Raw genomic sequence first — 15,397 nt, forward strand, 5'->3', positions numbered from 1 at the left:
TAAGATTACAGGCCCCCTGCCTGTGGCTGCTGCCCTTGGGCTTTGGCTTCCCTCTCTCCCACCCCATGGCAGTGGGGCTTTGGCCCCCAAACCCAGGGTGGAAGGGATCGGGAGAGCTCAGGCTTCGGTCCGCCCTCCTGGGGTCGTGTAGTAATTTTTGTTGTCAAAAGGCGGTCGTGGTGCAATGAAGTTTGAGAATTCCTGAACTAGATTGTTAAAAAAAAGAAAAAACCCAAAATCTTGAACAAATGCAGCTGTCCCATTTGCTCCAGAATGCTAAGCACAAAGCACAGAATATTCACGGCTTGATCATGCAAACATTTATGCCTATGAGTAGCCCATCCTGAAGACCACAATTCACCAAAGTATTTAAACATGTGCTTAACTTAAAGCATGTATCCAAATTGGGACTTAGGCACATGTTTAAAGTTAAGCATGTCCTTAAGTTATTTGCTGAAGAAGCATGGACTGCTGAATCAGGACCCTACTGAGTAAAGTTAACACACATGCTTAAGTGTTTGCATTACCAAGCTTTACGTTTACATTGAGCAAATATTTCTCATAAAAGATGCCCTGATCCTTATCTTATAAAAATGTTTTGTTTATTTTTCAATACAAAAGTACATTTAAAAACTGAATCGTTTGCTAAAAGCAATATAAAACTCTTAAAAGCCTATCTTTGACAAAACATAAGTATTGTTGTTTGCCTTTTACATTCTTATACACAGTATTTATAGATACATACAAAATAAAATCAGAAATGGATGGAACACAACTACATGAGACTCAAATTCCATTTTATATTGCACAATTACAACACCACCACAGAACACCTTCACGGAGCAGTGTTCAAAGTTTTCAATTTTCAAAGTTTTGTTTTATTTGCTCAGTTTGCAGTTATTTTGCTATTTTCTCTGCAATAATGCACCAGTTTCCATGATCATAGCAAGAACTAATAATATGAAGCTCAGGCACATTCTCTTCCAGTAGACAGCATAGCTCTCCTTCCCGAAAAACATGATAATAACGCATGAAGGCTTTTGTATCCAATATGTCAACAACCTGGTCCTCAACAGCCATTGCTTCATCCAAAATAGAATCAGTGGAGTCAGTTGTTGAAGTTCTTTGAAAGAGTTTGCTAGTGGTAGACTTACCATCTTCATCTCTACTATAAGTACAGTTGTTGTCCCCGTCTTCCACAGGACCACTCAGAAAAGATGTTTCTTCATTCTTGCTTTGAACTATTCCATGGTGTTCTTCATTTAAATCCCTTATTACACCTGAGGCTGTCATCCATTGTGGTTTTTTGACAGATGCATTTTCCATAAACACTTCATCATCATCTAAACTTTGCTCTTTTAACAATGGCCCACAGTGACCTAAGTCTAAACTGCAGTGTCTTGACGGTTGAATGGATATGGTACTGTTTGCCCATCCTCCTACATTCTTCAGAGATTTCACCTTCTCAGTTTTCTTTCTTAAGGTTGATTCATCAAGGGATCTGGAGAAAAACCATGAACGAAAAGATTTCCCTAGAGCACTATAGAATCGATTTTCTTCTTCTTCAGACATTTTCATGCAGCAGGTTTTTGCTAAGCAATGGTCTGTACTGTGGGAAGTTTTTGTATCAAGTTCCTGTTTAAGATTAATTGGGTAGCTGCATTCAGAGCCTACTAGTTGCTGAGGGTGTTTTTTTACAGTATGTTCAAGATCACTCTTATGTCCAAACTGATTTGATTCTGAAAGAAGCCGGGAGCATAAGTCCCTATTCCATGGAACAAATACGTCTTGTTTTTCAAAGCGACGATTTTTTTGTTCCATAGCCCAAACATAAATCATGATCTGACCTCCAGGTATCAACACCCTTGCCATTTCTTTTATTGCTTTGATTCTTCTTTGTTTAGTTGAGAAATGGTGAATCACTGTGAAGGAAGGAAAGGCATTTCAACTTAAATATTGCTACTGTTACATTATTTATTTTTTAAAATAATCTTCAGTTAATTTAGTGCCCACGAAAGATTTCAACTGACATTGCTGGAAACATAAATCCTCCATCTAGCCACAGAACAAATACAGCAGACGGTAATAACAATACAAACCCTCTCCATATTTTCCTAACAATGTGCCTTAACTACACCTAGTCAGAAAACTTTGATAGAATCACTTTCCATCAGAAAATGCAGTTCCATCGAAATAGAAATAATTGGCAAAATCATGTCAATTTTGCAGAAATTTCACTTTGGAGAAAAACTGAAAAAATTCCAACAATGTCAAAATCTCAACATTTTCAAAATAAAACATTTTGATTTTTCATTTTTGAATTAATTTTTGTTTTAAACTTTTTAATATTGTACTATAACATTTTAAATCAAAATCAAAACAAAACTTGTCAATCAATCCAGAACAAGAATTTTTTTCAGAATTTTCCTTTGTGAAGAATTTAGAAATTTTACAGGTTTGTTCCTATTTGAAACAAAGCCAAATTGTGAGGTCTCAAAATCCTTCATGAAATGGAATTTCCATCCTCTGCCCAGATCTCAACTTAATCATGTCCTGAATGGAGCACTTCTAGCCACGAGTGGCTAGTTGAGACTCCCCTGCCCCTTCAACCACTGGATTTCTGATTAATTAAATTAAACTATCTCAAATATGCAAATTGTTTGGAGGATGATAACCAAAGATGACTGAATACTAAACTAATATCACTTCAGAATAATATATTTTAATTTAGGTACATTTAAAGTATGTCTATCCAAACCTCCAGGTGGATATATAATATATTAATGAAAAATCTGTACAATATATGAACTAAAAGCATGTTAACCCCTCTCCATGAACTGAATTTCCCGTTGAGTCTACTCTCCTCTTTTACAGAAGATGCCTGGGAGAACCAACAAGCTTTGCAACATGACCTGAAAGCCACCGTTTCCAGGCTTTGGTGGAATAAGGAAAGGAAGTTGAGAGCACATCATTGAGAATGCCTTACCCTAATTTGAACAAGGGCTCTGTTGGCTCAAGAACCTCACCTGTTCACATCTGCTAACATATCACACAGTATAAGAGACAGACTGAGGTAGGCAAAGACCCAGACCACTTGGGGATTTACACATAAAAGCCAACACCTTAAATTTCATCCAGAAATTAGCTGTTCACAGAGTACAGGAGTAATGTGCTTCTTATTGAGTTGCCATATTCTAAACTAGCCACAATTTCTGACTGGTTTTAAGGTGTAGCCCCATGTTAAGCACACTGAAATCATCATATGTGCATCTCACCCCAGTTAGTTGTCTTAATTTGTCAAAAACATGGTTAAGATGTGCAAATGAGTGTGCAACCTTCTTGCCAAGTGCTAATGATAAAAACCCTACTGATGTTAATTGGACAACAAGGAGCAGCTGAGGACTCAATATTATACCTAGTAACGAACAGTGAACATGGTCCCTCAATAAGGGGTTCTACTATTCCTCCCCCAACCTTGTCAGTACTGTCTCACTCTTATATAGATCAAGGCTCAACCAGCTCAGTTTCTTAGACACTGGGATCAGATGAGACAGAGACATAGAGCAGAGTGAATGTCTCATACTGAAGACACTTCAGGCCATACATCTTCACAACACCTCCTGGTAAATGTTATCAAAGGCAACTGACAGAACTGAAAAAATCAGGATGGATATCTGATCTTTGTCTATCACCAGGAACAGATAATCAGCCAACACAATCTGTGCAGTCCCTGTCTGAAAGAGATTCAGGTAATGGGTCAAATTCTCTTCCTGGCTAAAATGGCATAATCCCCTTGGTGGTCACATAGCCATACATGTTTTGTCAATGGGATTCTGCCAGTGTCAGACAGAAGAGAATTTGATCCATTACACAAATCTTTTCCAATCTCCAAAAGTGGAAGGAAGAACAGTTAGTCTGGAATTAGATGAACATGAGTACACCAAATCTCAGGGCATCTAGGCTTAACATTCATTATTGTTATATGTACAAAAATGTGATTAGCACATTTATTCTTGACAGGATAACAACTGACATAAATATTATATAAGCAGGCAGCTCTTTGAGATAGATTTGCTATCAGTGGGATTATGCCAGGGTAGCAGAGAGTTGAATCTGGCCTACTGTCTTATAAGTAGGAAAGTGAAAGCAAAGAGGTAAATCCTGTTAGCATGTTAGTCAGTCTCTTGTCCTCTACGCTTCTGAGCATACTGAAGCATGTATTTTTTTGTGGCAATGCATTTTACTCACCGCATATGGAGTAATTTCTTGGTGGTAATGTAGGGTATGTCTACACTGCAATTAAACACCTGCGGCTGGCCCATTTCAGCTGACTTGGGTTCACAGGGTCCCAGAGCCTGGGCTCCAGTCTGAGTCGGAACATCTACGCTGCAATTAAACAGCCCTTTAGCCTGAGTGCTGTGAGCCTGAATAAACTGACTTGGGTCAGCCATGGGTGTATAATTACAGTGTAGACATATCCATAGTGATCAACTTGGGTGTCCCAGTTCCTGGAGTCTGGTCTGAGCCTCTAGGGGTCTTCCCAAAGGGCTACAACTAAGATGGCTACCAAAGCCCTCTGATACCATTCCCAGAATGCTTTGAGTCAGGGTTGGTACAGAAGGAACTAAAAAACCCTGCTGGAGCCAAGTATGGAGGCATCGGGTAATCTGGACAAGCAGTCCAGAGGACCAACGACACATCAGGACTGCATAGTCCCGAGCAAGTTAATGGGGGAAAGGGAAGCCTGCCCCCAAAAAAGAGAGGGCATTTTGATTTTGGATGGGAAGCTAAGAGAAGACAGCACAGCTTATGGAGTTCCTGCTAAATTTTCTCTTCCTCCAAACACAGTTTTTGTACTGTTCTGAGACACTAGCTGCATGGATCAGGTAGCTCTAGCATTGCAGTGCCCAGCATATAGGTAGATAGATGGGAGAGGGAGAGAGGGACAGAGAGAGAGCTCTGAAGCTGGCATCAGCTACCAAAAGCCAGCCAAGACCCAAGGACAATTCCAAACCAGGGAACCACTGAGCCCTAGTGAAGTCAGGAGAGGGCTCTGCCACAACTAAGGATGAAGAACAAGTAAAGTGATTTTTGTTTAAGCTGGGCAACACACACTACAGCACCTGCACACCCCATCTGAGGACTCACAACCTAAGCCATACCATCCACCTCAGGTAAGCATTAGGGAGGAGTTTGTGAGCATTAGGAGATGAGGAATTGGCTAATTTATAAATGCTGGTTAATTATTAGTTAACCTTAATCACTTTCTTCCCCAGATCCTATTTTCCTCTTCCCAATAAAGTTCTCTCCTTTGTTATGCTGTTATTTTGGGGTATTATTCCTTTTGCTGGGGTTTGTTTTAGTTACTTTATTGTCCCCTGTGTTCTGGGCTTTACCCTTCTTGTCAGCTTGTAGTGTCATCATGGATTTCTCAAGGGGCAGCACCCTTTTTCTCAAGCATGGGGAGAAATCACTCTGAGCGGAGACACCAGGCATCAAGAAAAGAACCCAAGACCCAGCCAGCAAAAGGAAGGGAAAAAGCCACTCCCAATATTAGTGATATCAAGCACCTGGGAGAGAAGAGGAAGGAAGCTTAAGACAAACTTTGGAGGAGAGGGCTACAGTTTTTTTTTCCATATTTCAATATTTTGATATAAGAACCTGTCAGCTGCTGTGTGGTGGTAATATGGCACACTATAATACCATTGTAGGTTAGTACTAAAAACATTGTAAAATAAATCCAGGGAAGAATATTGTTAAAAATATCATCCAAAATGTCTTCCCTCATCTGTTCCTCTTATATTTATACATTCAAGAGGACATGGGTAATATATTCAAAAATGAAACTCAACAGGACTTAGGCATCTAAGTTCCTTAGGTGGTTTTGAACTTTTACCCCATGTCTGCTCCAGAAACAATGCATATTCTTAACACACTAGTTAAGGTGAGTTGTAGATTTGACATGTTGTTGGTCAAGGTAGACCCGGGGAGTCCGGGAAAGAGTTTGCCTTGACTAGCTACATGTTTTAAAATTACAACTTGACTTGCTTACACTAGGCTTTTAACACACATTAGTTAACACACATTAAAAACAAACCTTTTTTCCTAGTATGTACAAGGCCACAAAAATAAATGGTACTTCCCTAGTCAATGTCATTGTTATGAAATTAAACTGAATACATTTTCGTTCTCAAGTTTCCTATCATGAAACTCCATTTTATAAGATTTAAAAGATAGCTGCGTGGTTTAAAAATAACCATGACAATGAGATGTAAGAACCAACTGAAAAAACTATCCAAAATATTTCATGTTTATTTTGGAACTGAACAAACATTCTAGTGTATTCTCTTACCTCCGACGGAGATGATTGCATTGAAGCACTGATCCCTAAGGGGAAGATTAAGGTTGTCACATACTGAGACTTCACAGCCTTTCTTCCTTGCAATATTTATCAAAGGTTCGCAGTAATCACAGCCCAGATTAAACACCTGACTGTTGATATTGAGATACTTTCCAGTCCCACATCCTACAAAACAATAAGCTTTATTACACAGGAAGCAACCTATTATGAAATTCCTTCACCCCACTTCTCATCCCTCATGGAAAAGTGAAAACACTTTGTGCCAAAATAGTCTTGTAAATCTTTTAATTTTAAAACTATCCTAGAAAATGAAATGATCCTCCTTCATTCCCACTGAAATCATTTTGTCTCTGTAAAATTATATATTAACATCATCAGACATGGAACGGTATTTATAACCGCAACATGAAAGCTTTGTAAATTCATGGCACAATGGTACAGATCATCAATAAATCATGAACAAAATTAAAGGCCAAAATTCTCCTCTTCAATCCACAATGTATATATTTATTCAGGATACAAAGTTTCTTCTGATGTCAATGGAAATACTGCACATGCAACTACACCCTAAAAACTAGACCGTGCAATGGATTTCTCTTTGGATGGGCTGGGGAGGTAGAGGAGAAAGGAATCCTCCCCCAACAACCCATGGACTACTCTGCAGAGCAGCTGCTACTGCACACATCCCTAATGCAGCCCCTTCATGAGGACTGCGGGAGCAAACAGGAGGATCAATGAAGCAGTGGCTCCTTCAGCCCTGTCCCTGATCTCCACCCTGTAGCCATTGTTGAGTAAGCTCCATGCCATATGTGCCACCCTCCAGGAACCTAGGAATATTGCCCTGCATGTTGTGCAACAGTTCTACTGCCAGTGAGATCTCTGTGGTTGCAGAGGAGAGGGCAGGATTTGCCCCAGACTGCTGAATACGGATCTGCAGCACAGATGAGAGAGGACAATTTTAACCTCCAAACACAGACTTGAAAATGACAGAAGTTCAATGGTTTCTATGCAACGGAGAATTATTTCAGTGTTACAGGCACATCCTCTTTCTGTTATTGTTTTAATCAGTTACAACTTCACATTTGTATGTGTAATTGGCATCTATAGAATGTGTCTTCTACCTGGAAGTATGTTAAGAAATATTTAAGGATCAGTGCTGTTCTAAATTCAGAGTGCTCTTCAATACCATATGCATTACAGGCACTTTTCAAAATTAGATTAAGAAACATTCAGCATAGTTATGGGTCAGTGGTAGAGAATAGTATCTGAAAGTTTACACCCTAGAGGCAGGGGAACAGCTAGGCAAAGAGAACCATTTTATTCTTAGTAATTAAATTTAAAGGCCTGAGTTATCTTTAGAAACAGCACTGCAGCTTGCAGCCCTGCTGCTTTCATTGATGATAATGTGCAACATTATCTACAAAGACAGCACAGTAACTGTGAGAGAACAGCAGAACACTCAAAGTGGTAAAAAAGAGCACATTGCTAGAGCAAAAATCCAGCATTATTCCTAAGAATAATGCTCAAGAGAAATGAAAGAGACTAATATATTAAAGCAGTTCAAAGAAAATATGAGATGAAAAATTAAGATATGCATGTTAATAAGAGAGTGGGAGTTGTTAAATCAGAACAAAAGTATAATTGATTATTATGTTCGTAGCATGAACACTCGATTAAAATGTAAATTGTGTGTATATTGATTAAAATGTTTTAATTCAGTTACTTGAAAGGTAGTTTTTGCAGAAGAGTTTTTATAATCTCAGTGCATACTCTGGAATAAGGGAACCAAAAATACTATTATGCTACCAACAAATGTTTCTGTTGTAATAATTGTGAGCCTGACTAATGGAAAGTGGGTGTAGGTTCATGAATTGCTACAATGACCTATTATATAAAATTGTTTAAGAAAAGATGTAAGAAGGAGACAGAAAGACTGAATTACTTTAAACAGAAAATGTTTACTGATACCAGTCAACTACTTTGTTAAGATTATGACTGGTAAAAAATAGGAATAAGGGACAGAAAATCAATGGACCAAAATTAGTGCTTCAGAAATTAGGCCTCATTGTTGGGCAAAATAATTAGAGGATGGCCCAATCCACCCATTGCCCTTAAACAGAAGCTTGAGAGAGAAAAAGGAACTTTTACCATCACAGCAGGTGCAGCAACAGGATTGTTGCCATGACATCAGACCTTAATAGTCTGCGGGGAAGGTGGACCATCATCACTTCATCAGTGAGGATCCCAGCCTAATACATAATAATAGAGATCCCACTCTGTCTCCCCTCCCTGATGTGTCCCTTTCCATCCCCCATTATCTTCCTCCTGTCCTACCTCTCTCGCTCTCGGCTTTTCACCTGACCCTGAAATCAACTGTATTGCACAGCATCAGCATGGTGAGATAAGATGGCCAATCCAGCTCTGCTCAGCCTGAGAAGGACCAGTGAAGCTGAGATGATGTCCCTGATCAGGAAGGCGAGCCAGGATACAGAACAACAGCTGTCATGGCTGATCAACCAGTCCAATGCATCTATCAGTGACTGAGCAGCCACCCTATGTCCTAAGAACCTCAACAAAAGCTATATTCCCCCTTGTGTCTGTCAGTTTTTTTGAAAGTGGGACGGTGACTATCATTCCCAACTAAGATTTGAACAACAGAACTAACTCTTTCTTCCCCACCAAGGAGGACTGTTTGGCAGAATAAAAAACTCTAACCCTATATTCACCCTCTTTAAAAGAGCATTTGATAGGTTTTAAGTTTGTTTTGCAGCATCACTCAATTTCAGTTTCAATGTTTTTTACCTTGTTTTGTTTCTTTTCCTTTTGTGTGTTTTTATTGGTATGTTTCTAACCTTTGGCATGAATTTTATAGTATGTTTGCCAGGGTACTAAGCAGGCTGAGGTCTCTATATATTAACCAAACCATGAACCTTCTTTAACACTGTTTAATGTTAGACAGTGACAGGGTCATGTTAATACCTTTGACTCTTTAGGCCCTTTATTCCATCTAAATTAATTCAACGGTTCTCAGTTCCACATCAGAATGAAACTTAATATTGCTAACCCCTCTAGCGCCCCATGATACTGTATGTACATGGCATTAATTTGTAATAGTATTTAGTAATAAGGCAATAACAGGGCAGTTCCTTTTTATGAAGCTATAGTACAGTCAGCCACCTCACATGCACCCCTCATGGCTGGGATGCCTCTGCAGTGCCCTGCCTCAGTTTACCCCTTGGTTCCTCAGTAAACTTAAAAAGAGGCTTTCACAAGTCTAGTAACAGTCCTTCTTGGGGTCTGATTTTCTTAACAAAGTTCCAAACAAACCCAAGAACTCTTAAGCAAGGCACAGACCCCCCACCCCCGAGGTGTTGTCTCTTACTGCTCTCTAAGGCACTGGAAAAAACAAAACTTCTACCTGCGTCTTTCTACCCAGCCACAACTCCCTTCCTCTGGGATCACTGCAGGAGAGACTCTCTTCCTGCAACTTTACTCTGCCATCCCTCTTGGCTATTCACAGGTCTCTGTGTTTCTACCCCCTCAGAGCCTGGTTCAGTCACATGACCACCTGTCATACGCCTCGATTCATACTCTCCACCTGGGGAAGTAAATAGCTGGGTCACAGGTGGGCTGAGACCTATCTCCCTTTAGAAGGGCCAGCCACCATGTGACAGAAGCAATAATCTATTCCTATGTAAACAAATTACAAGGTCAAAGGCTGAGTAAGTTACCCTGATGAAGGAACAATATGAGGATCATGGACCAAGGGACATCCCATCCTATTATCATTAGCATGCTACGTGTAAAACAAACAAAAAAGGTTTTTTAACAAAAAATGTCCTGTTAAATAAAGAGGATTTCAGCATTCTAGGCTTTCAATCAACATATCTACTCTCAAAAGCACTCAGATATTTAAAAGAAGAAAAAAAATGAATACATAAAAGTACTCTGAGATCTCTGTAATTAGGACCAGTTAAAAAAAAGTGAACTCCACCATCAGCTCCTTTCCCAGTTTTGCCTGACACCACTGATTAGTTATGCATCTCAGAGAACTCATACCAGGTGAATTGCTCATAAATATGCTCAGGACAGACAGAAATACTGACCTGTTCATCTGGAAACTATATTCTTAGTACCTTAACTGGTGGATTTGTGTGGCACTGATGCCAGATCCTCTCAGGTAGTTAGTCACCTAACTCCCACTGGCGCCTAACTATCTTAGAGAATCTAGACCTGACTCTGTAGCCTAATGTACAGGACATCCTCTTTGGATGACATGATGTCCAGGAGACACTAGAGCAAAGTAAAAAGTGTCCACAGGTTTAGTTTCAAGCTTTTGCAAAGTAAAAAGACATTATAACTGAAAATTGTGCTGGCACAAGGCAAAACAAAATAAAACCCTAAACTCTACACAAGGCCTGGATCTTTTAGGCATCATAAGCCCTGGCTTGATTAAAATATACATAGAAGTACTCTGAGTACATCAGGTCAGGCTCAGGGGTATTATTATGCTCATTTTGTAGGCATGTGCCTTCATTGTCAGGGGTATTGTAACCTGGAGCACAAGATCACAGCACCACTCAGGCTTCATTCCCGCCATCAATAGTGTTAAATCATAGAATATCAGGGTTGGAAGGAACCTCAGGAGGTCATCTAGTCCAACCCCCGGCTCAAAGCAGGACCAATCCCCAGACAGATTTTTACCCCAGCTCTCTAAATGGCCCCCTCAAGGATTGAACTCACAACCCTGGGTTTAGCAGGTCAATGCTAGCAGGTCAATGCTCAAACCGCTGAGCTGTAGGGAGTGACTTACCCACTCTAGCTGGGCTCCAGTCCCACTGTTGCCGTGACTGGCATCATTGCACTGGGACTCAGGTGACCTGCCAGGCAGACAGCCTGGAGGTATGAGCAGGGGAGGGGGTTAGCAATACTGCTCCCACCAGCAGTGGGGCTGGGAGAGGCAGGACTGGGCACTGCCTCCCTGTGGGGAGGGTTGTGACCTCACAAGCCTGGGCCCTCTCTGACATCCCCATTCCTTCCTTGGAGTCCCCATCCCCACACACATTGAATTGGGAGGCTACATCTGCCCCTGGGTTTCCTCAGTTTGGGAAAGACTGAAGGGCAATTTTTTGTATAGTGATTTGTTCCATTAAGTTTGAAATACTGAAAAGGTGAACTTCACACTGTTTTAGAAAACAAACAGTATGCATTTTGGTAAAGGGTAGACATTCCTCTCAATTTGATTTTCGGGGACTGTATGTCCATTACCTCATATGCTGTTAAGAATATCCCTACACACTAGATTTCAAGGGCAAGTATGATAAACATAATGTGTAAAACAAATGATGACATATGATTTTTCATTCAATAAATACAGTAACTTACCTATATCAGCAATGAGACTGCCAGGCTTTTGCTCCAACAGAAACTGACGAACACGAGGCCATGCTTTGCTCTGCAGGTCATTAAAATAGGAGGCTGTGCTTTCATACACACTATGTACATGCTGATTTTCCAGCTGAGTAGCCTCATGTTCCATCCTGAATACAGCATAAGACATAATAGACAAATATTATATACAGAACATAAATTGTAGTAGCACAGATTGTAAATGTTTGTAGTATTTTACAAGTCATGCCTCTATAAATTCACATTTATAAAATTATAAGACTCATTTATAAAGTGCCTTTTCATCACATAGGGTCAGTTACTGCACCACTGAAGTCAGTAGGAGTTTTGCCATTGACTTCAGTGGGTATAGGATTATGCCCAAAGAGCATCATGCAACAACGTGTGTACTGGTATTCATATTTACAGGATAATTTCACCAATGAAATGCAGGCACACATGGGGTGGAACACATCAGAGGTTTCACAATGCACAGCAACATTACACAATAGTTTAGGGCACAAAGTGAAGAATACTCTCTCCAATTGAAACTACAGGTAAATTTAGGTAGGCAGAATGTAATTACCTGAATTGAAATTTGGCCAGGACATTAACACTAAAACACTTAAACCATGTGTAATGCTGACAGACCCCACATAAGCTAAAAGCTAACTGGATGTTAGCTAAGGCTGTAGAGCAAACTCATTAATCTCTTTCTCTAAATGGTCTTGGTGCCACTAGATGGGACAGAACACCACACTTAGGAGGTGTGTGGGTTACATATGCTAGAAAGGGCAATCTCTAATGGTCTACAGCTAGTTGGAGAATTTTCATCAAAACAAAGTTTCAACAAAAAATATGATTTTTTTCCGTTTTCTACCCAGTTTAGTAAGGATCTCAGTATAATGACTCATCTCAAAGATGGCACCTTCAACAGCACAGTGCTCCTAAGGCCATGCTGGATGGGTACAGAGTCACAGAGAAGTACCTCCACTGAATCATCACCATTACTTTTTTGCAGTACCCTTGATTTTTCTTGATGTATCCACCAGGCCATCATTCTTTATCTCCTGAGGCCTGATGAGATTACAGGCCAAGATGTTATGGTTGCAAGCATTTATATGGCATTCTTCATATTTATTCATATTACTGATGGCCTATTCAGGAATTACTCCTCCACATCAGAAAAACAGGACTCATTAATCATCTAGTATTTTTTATCCAAGTAGCCAGCAGAAACTAAAGCCTGTTTAGCGATCCCCCCTTAAGAATCAAGTAATATATTGTATAGATCAGGGGTAGGCAACCTATGGCACGCATGCCAAAGGCGGGCACGTGAGCTGATTTTCAGTGGCACTCACACTCCTGGCCACTGCTCTGGGGGGCTCTGCATTTTAATTTAATTTTAAATGAAGCTTCTTAAACATTTTGGAACCATATTTACTTTACATACAACAATAGTTTAGTTATATTATAGACTTATAGAAAGAGACCTTTTAAAAAGGTTAAAATTTATTACTGGCACACAAAACCATAAATTAGAGTGAATAAATGAAGACTCGGCACACCACTTCTGAAAGGTTGCCGACCCCTGGTATAGATGAAAACACCAAAGTGATTCATTTGGTTGCATTTGAAAATGTCAGAAGTCACACCTGACACTTGACATATAACACATTCCTCTGGATTTTCTTTGATTTTCAGGTACTGTTTGTCTCTGGAATCACCTTCTACCTATCCTCTTTACTGTTGCACTAATTTATTAAAAGACAGGATTAAAACAGGCAGGATTAAAACAGCAAAACAAAATGGTGTGTGTAATAATGTAAATTATTTAAGGCCCCAATCCTGCAACACTTTAAATGTGTACTTAACTTTGAGTGTGTAAGTAACACCATTGGCTTCAATGGTATTTGTGTGCTTAAAATTAAGCACATATGTGTATGTTTACAAGATTGGAACCTAACTCTTCATCTACTTTATTTGTTTTTTTGGCCTATGGTATGCAGCCAGTCTCGGCCAGTTGGGGGAGGGGAGACAGTATGGGGGGCTTGGCTGGGCCCCTCCAGGCAAGTGCGGGGGATGTGTGGTGCAGCATGGGCCCACCCCTGAAGGAAAGAGGCACGCTGGCAGCACAGGCACAGGCAGGCCATTGTGCGTCTGGCAACTACCGGTTTGTAAATAGTGCCCTCGCACTGCCCTGGATGGAGCGGGGCTGCCCCTGACATGCCAGGCCCCTGGCCAGCCACTCGCTCTGTGCTCCATTGCCTCCATGGGGGTCCACAAATATGTTTGGCACCGGGCCCACAGAAGGTTAATCCAGTCCTGGGTAAGAGTATCTCTCTGAGCTTTTTTCAGCTATCATTAACCAGTGATAGTTAACTGGACAGATAGGTAGCTGAATGAAACTCAAATGCCTTTGCTCTCCACCACATTCCATTTCTCTGTTTTCACTTTTTAGTTACCCATACCTCATGTGCCTCTTTATTTTCTATATCCCTTCCCTTGCATCACACAGAGCAGCTACAACACTTCTAGTTCTTCTCTTTTTCCATGAACATTTTGAATCTTTTTCAATAATTAATTTGTCAAGAATGCAGCTCTAAAAAAACCTTGCTGCTTGCAAGTGTACTATTCCTCTTGAAGTAAGATACACATTTTACAGTGTTACTTTGCACTGACAAAATTGCAATTTCTAGTATTCTACAAAAAGAGAGAATTAGAATTTCCCCCTCACTCTAGAATCCCCATGTTAAAGAATTATGTATTTTATAAACACAGCCTGCTAACATTTAGAATTATAAAAGAAAATCCACTTACTTAAATAACACATCAGAGTGTTGTGACTTAAAGAATATAGAATCACAGAAATTAGAGATGAAAAAGACTGATTGGGTATTTAAATCATCACTTGCCAATGCAAGGTACACTAAAATTTCAAGTACTTTTGACCAGCATAGTTTAAAATGTCTTCAGGGTTGGGCCTTCCACCATTTATTTTTGGAGACTATTCCACAGTGTAATGGTTCTCATAATCAAGATATGTATATTCTGTCTGAAACATGATTTTGGCCCCTGCTGGAGCCAGTGTTGGAATGACATAAGACGTTCCAGCCCTCACGTGATTTCTAGTCCTGCCCAGAAAAAAATCTCTTTCACTGGCTAACTTCCCTATTTGCTCATCTTCCTGGGAACAGCAGCCAATGAGAGTTGCTGAAGGAGGCAGGCAGAGCTTGTCCCCAGCCCTCAGAAGCCCAGAGGAGGTTTTAAGTAGAAGAGGGAGGACAGCGAGCAGACAACACCATTCTCACAGGAGGAGAGGGGGAAAGAGGAAGCAAAAAGAGTCCAGCAGTTCAGAGTGGTTCTGTTCCCTCCTTCCTCCTCCCTTCCTGTGAAAAAAATGGCTACACTCTGCTCATCCCTCCCCTCTCCATCCCTGCAACACCAGGTCTGGGAAGAGGAAGATGGGGCAAGGGAGTGAAGAAGCTCTGGAGCTGCCACTCTAGAGGTAGCTGCAGAGGTGTCCTTTTCTGCCCCTCCCCTGCCTGGGAGAGGAGAATGAAGAACCCCTGGAGAGGCAGGAGAATCAGAAGACAGGGAGCAGATGTGGGGCTGGGAAACCAAAATTGATATGTGGCTGGGGACTGC

General features: G+C 40.5%; 1 protein-coding gene across 1 annotated transcript in view; it reads right to left on the minus strand.

Annotated features, from left to right (window-relative positions):
- Nucleotides 1-824: 824 nt before the first annotated feature.
- TRMT9B (tRNA methyltransferase 9B (putative)) overlaps nucleotides 825-15,397 on the minus strand; it is a 45,660-nt gene continuing 31,087 nt past the window's right edge. Inside the window, exons 2-4 of the mRNA XM_045019613.1 lie at nucleotides 11,747-11,901; nucleotides 6,353-6,526; nucleotides 825-1,922 (exon numbers count right to left, since the gene is read on the minus strand). Of these exons, the coding sequence (XP_044875548.1) occupies nucleotides 898-1,922; nucleotides 6,353-6,526; nucleotides 11,747-11,901 (1,354 nt within the window). The 3' untranslated portion in view covers nucleotides 825-897. The remainder of the gene's footprint in view (nucleotides 1,923-6,352; nucleotides 6,527-11,746; nucleotides 11,902-15,397) is intronic.

This window comes from Mauremys mutica, chromosome 5 (assembly GCF_020497125.1).
Source record: "Mauremys mutica isolate MM-2020 ecotype Southern chromosome 5, ASM2049712v1, whole genome shotgun sequence".
Lineage (NCBI taxonomy): Eukaryota > Metazoa > Chordata > Testudines > Geoemydidae > Mauremys > Mauremys mutica.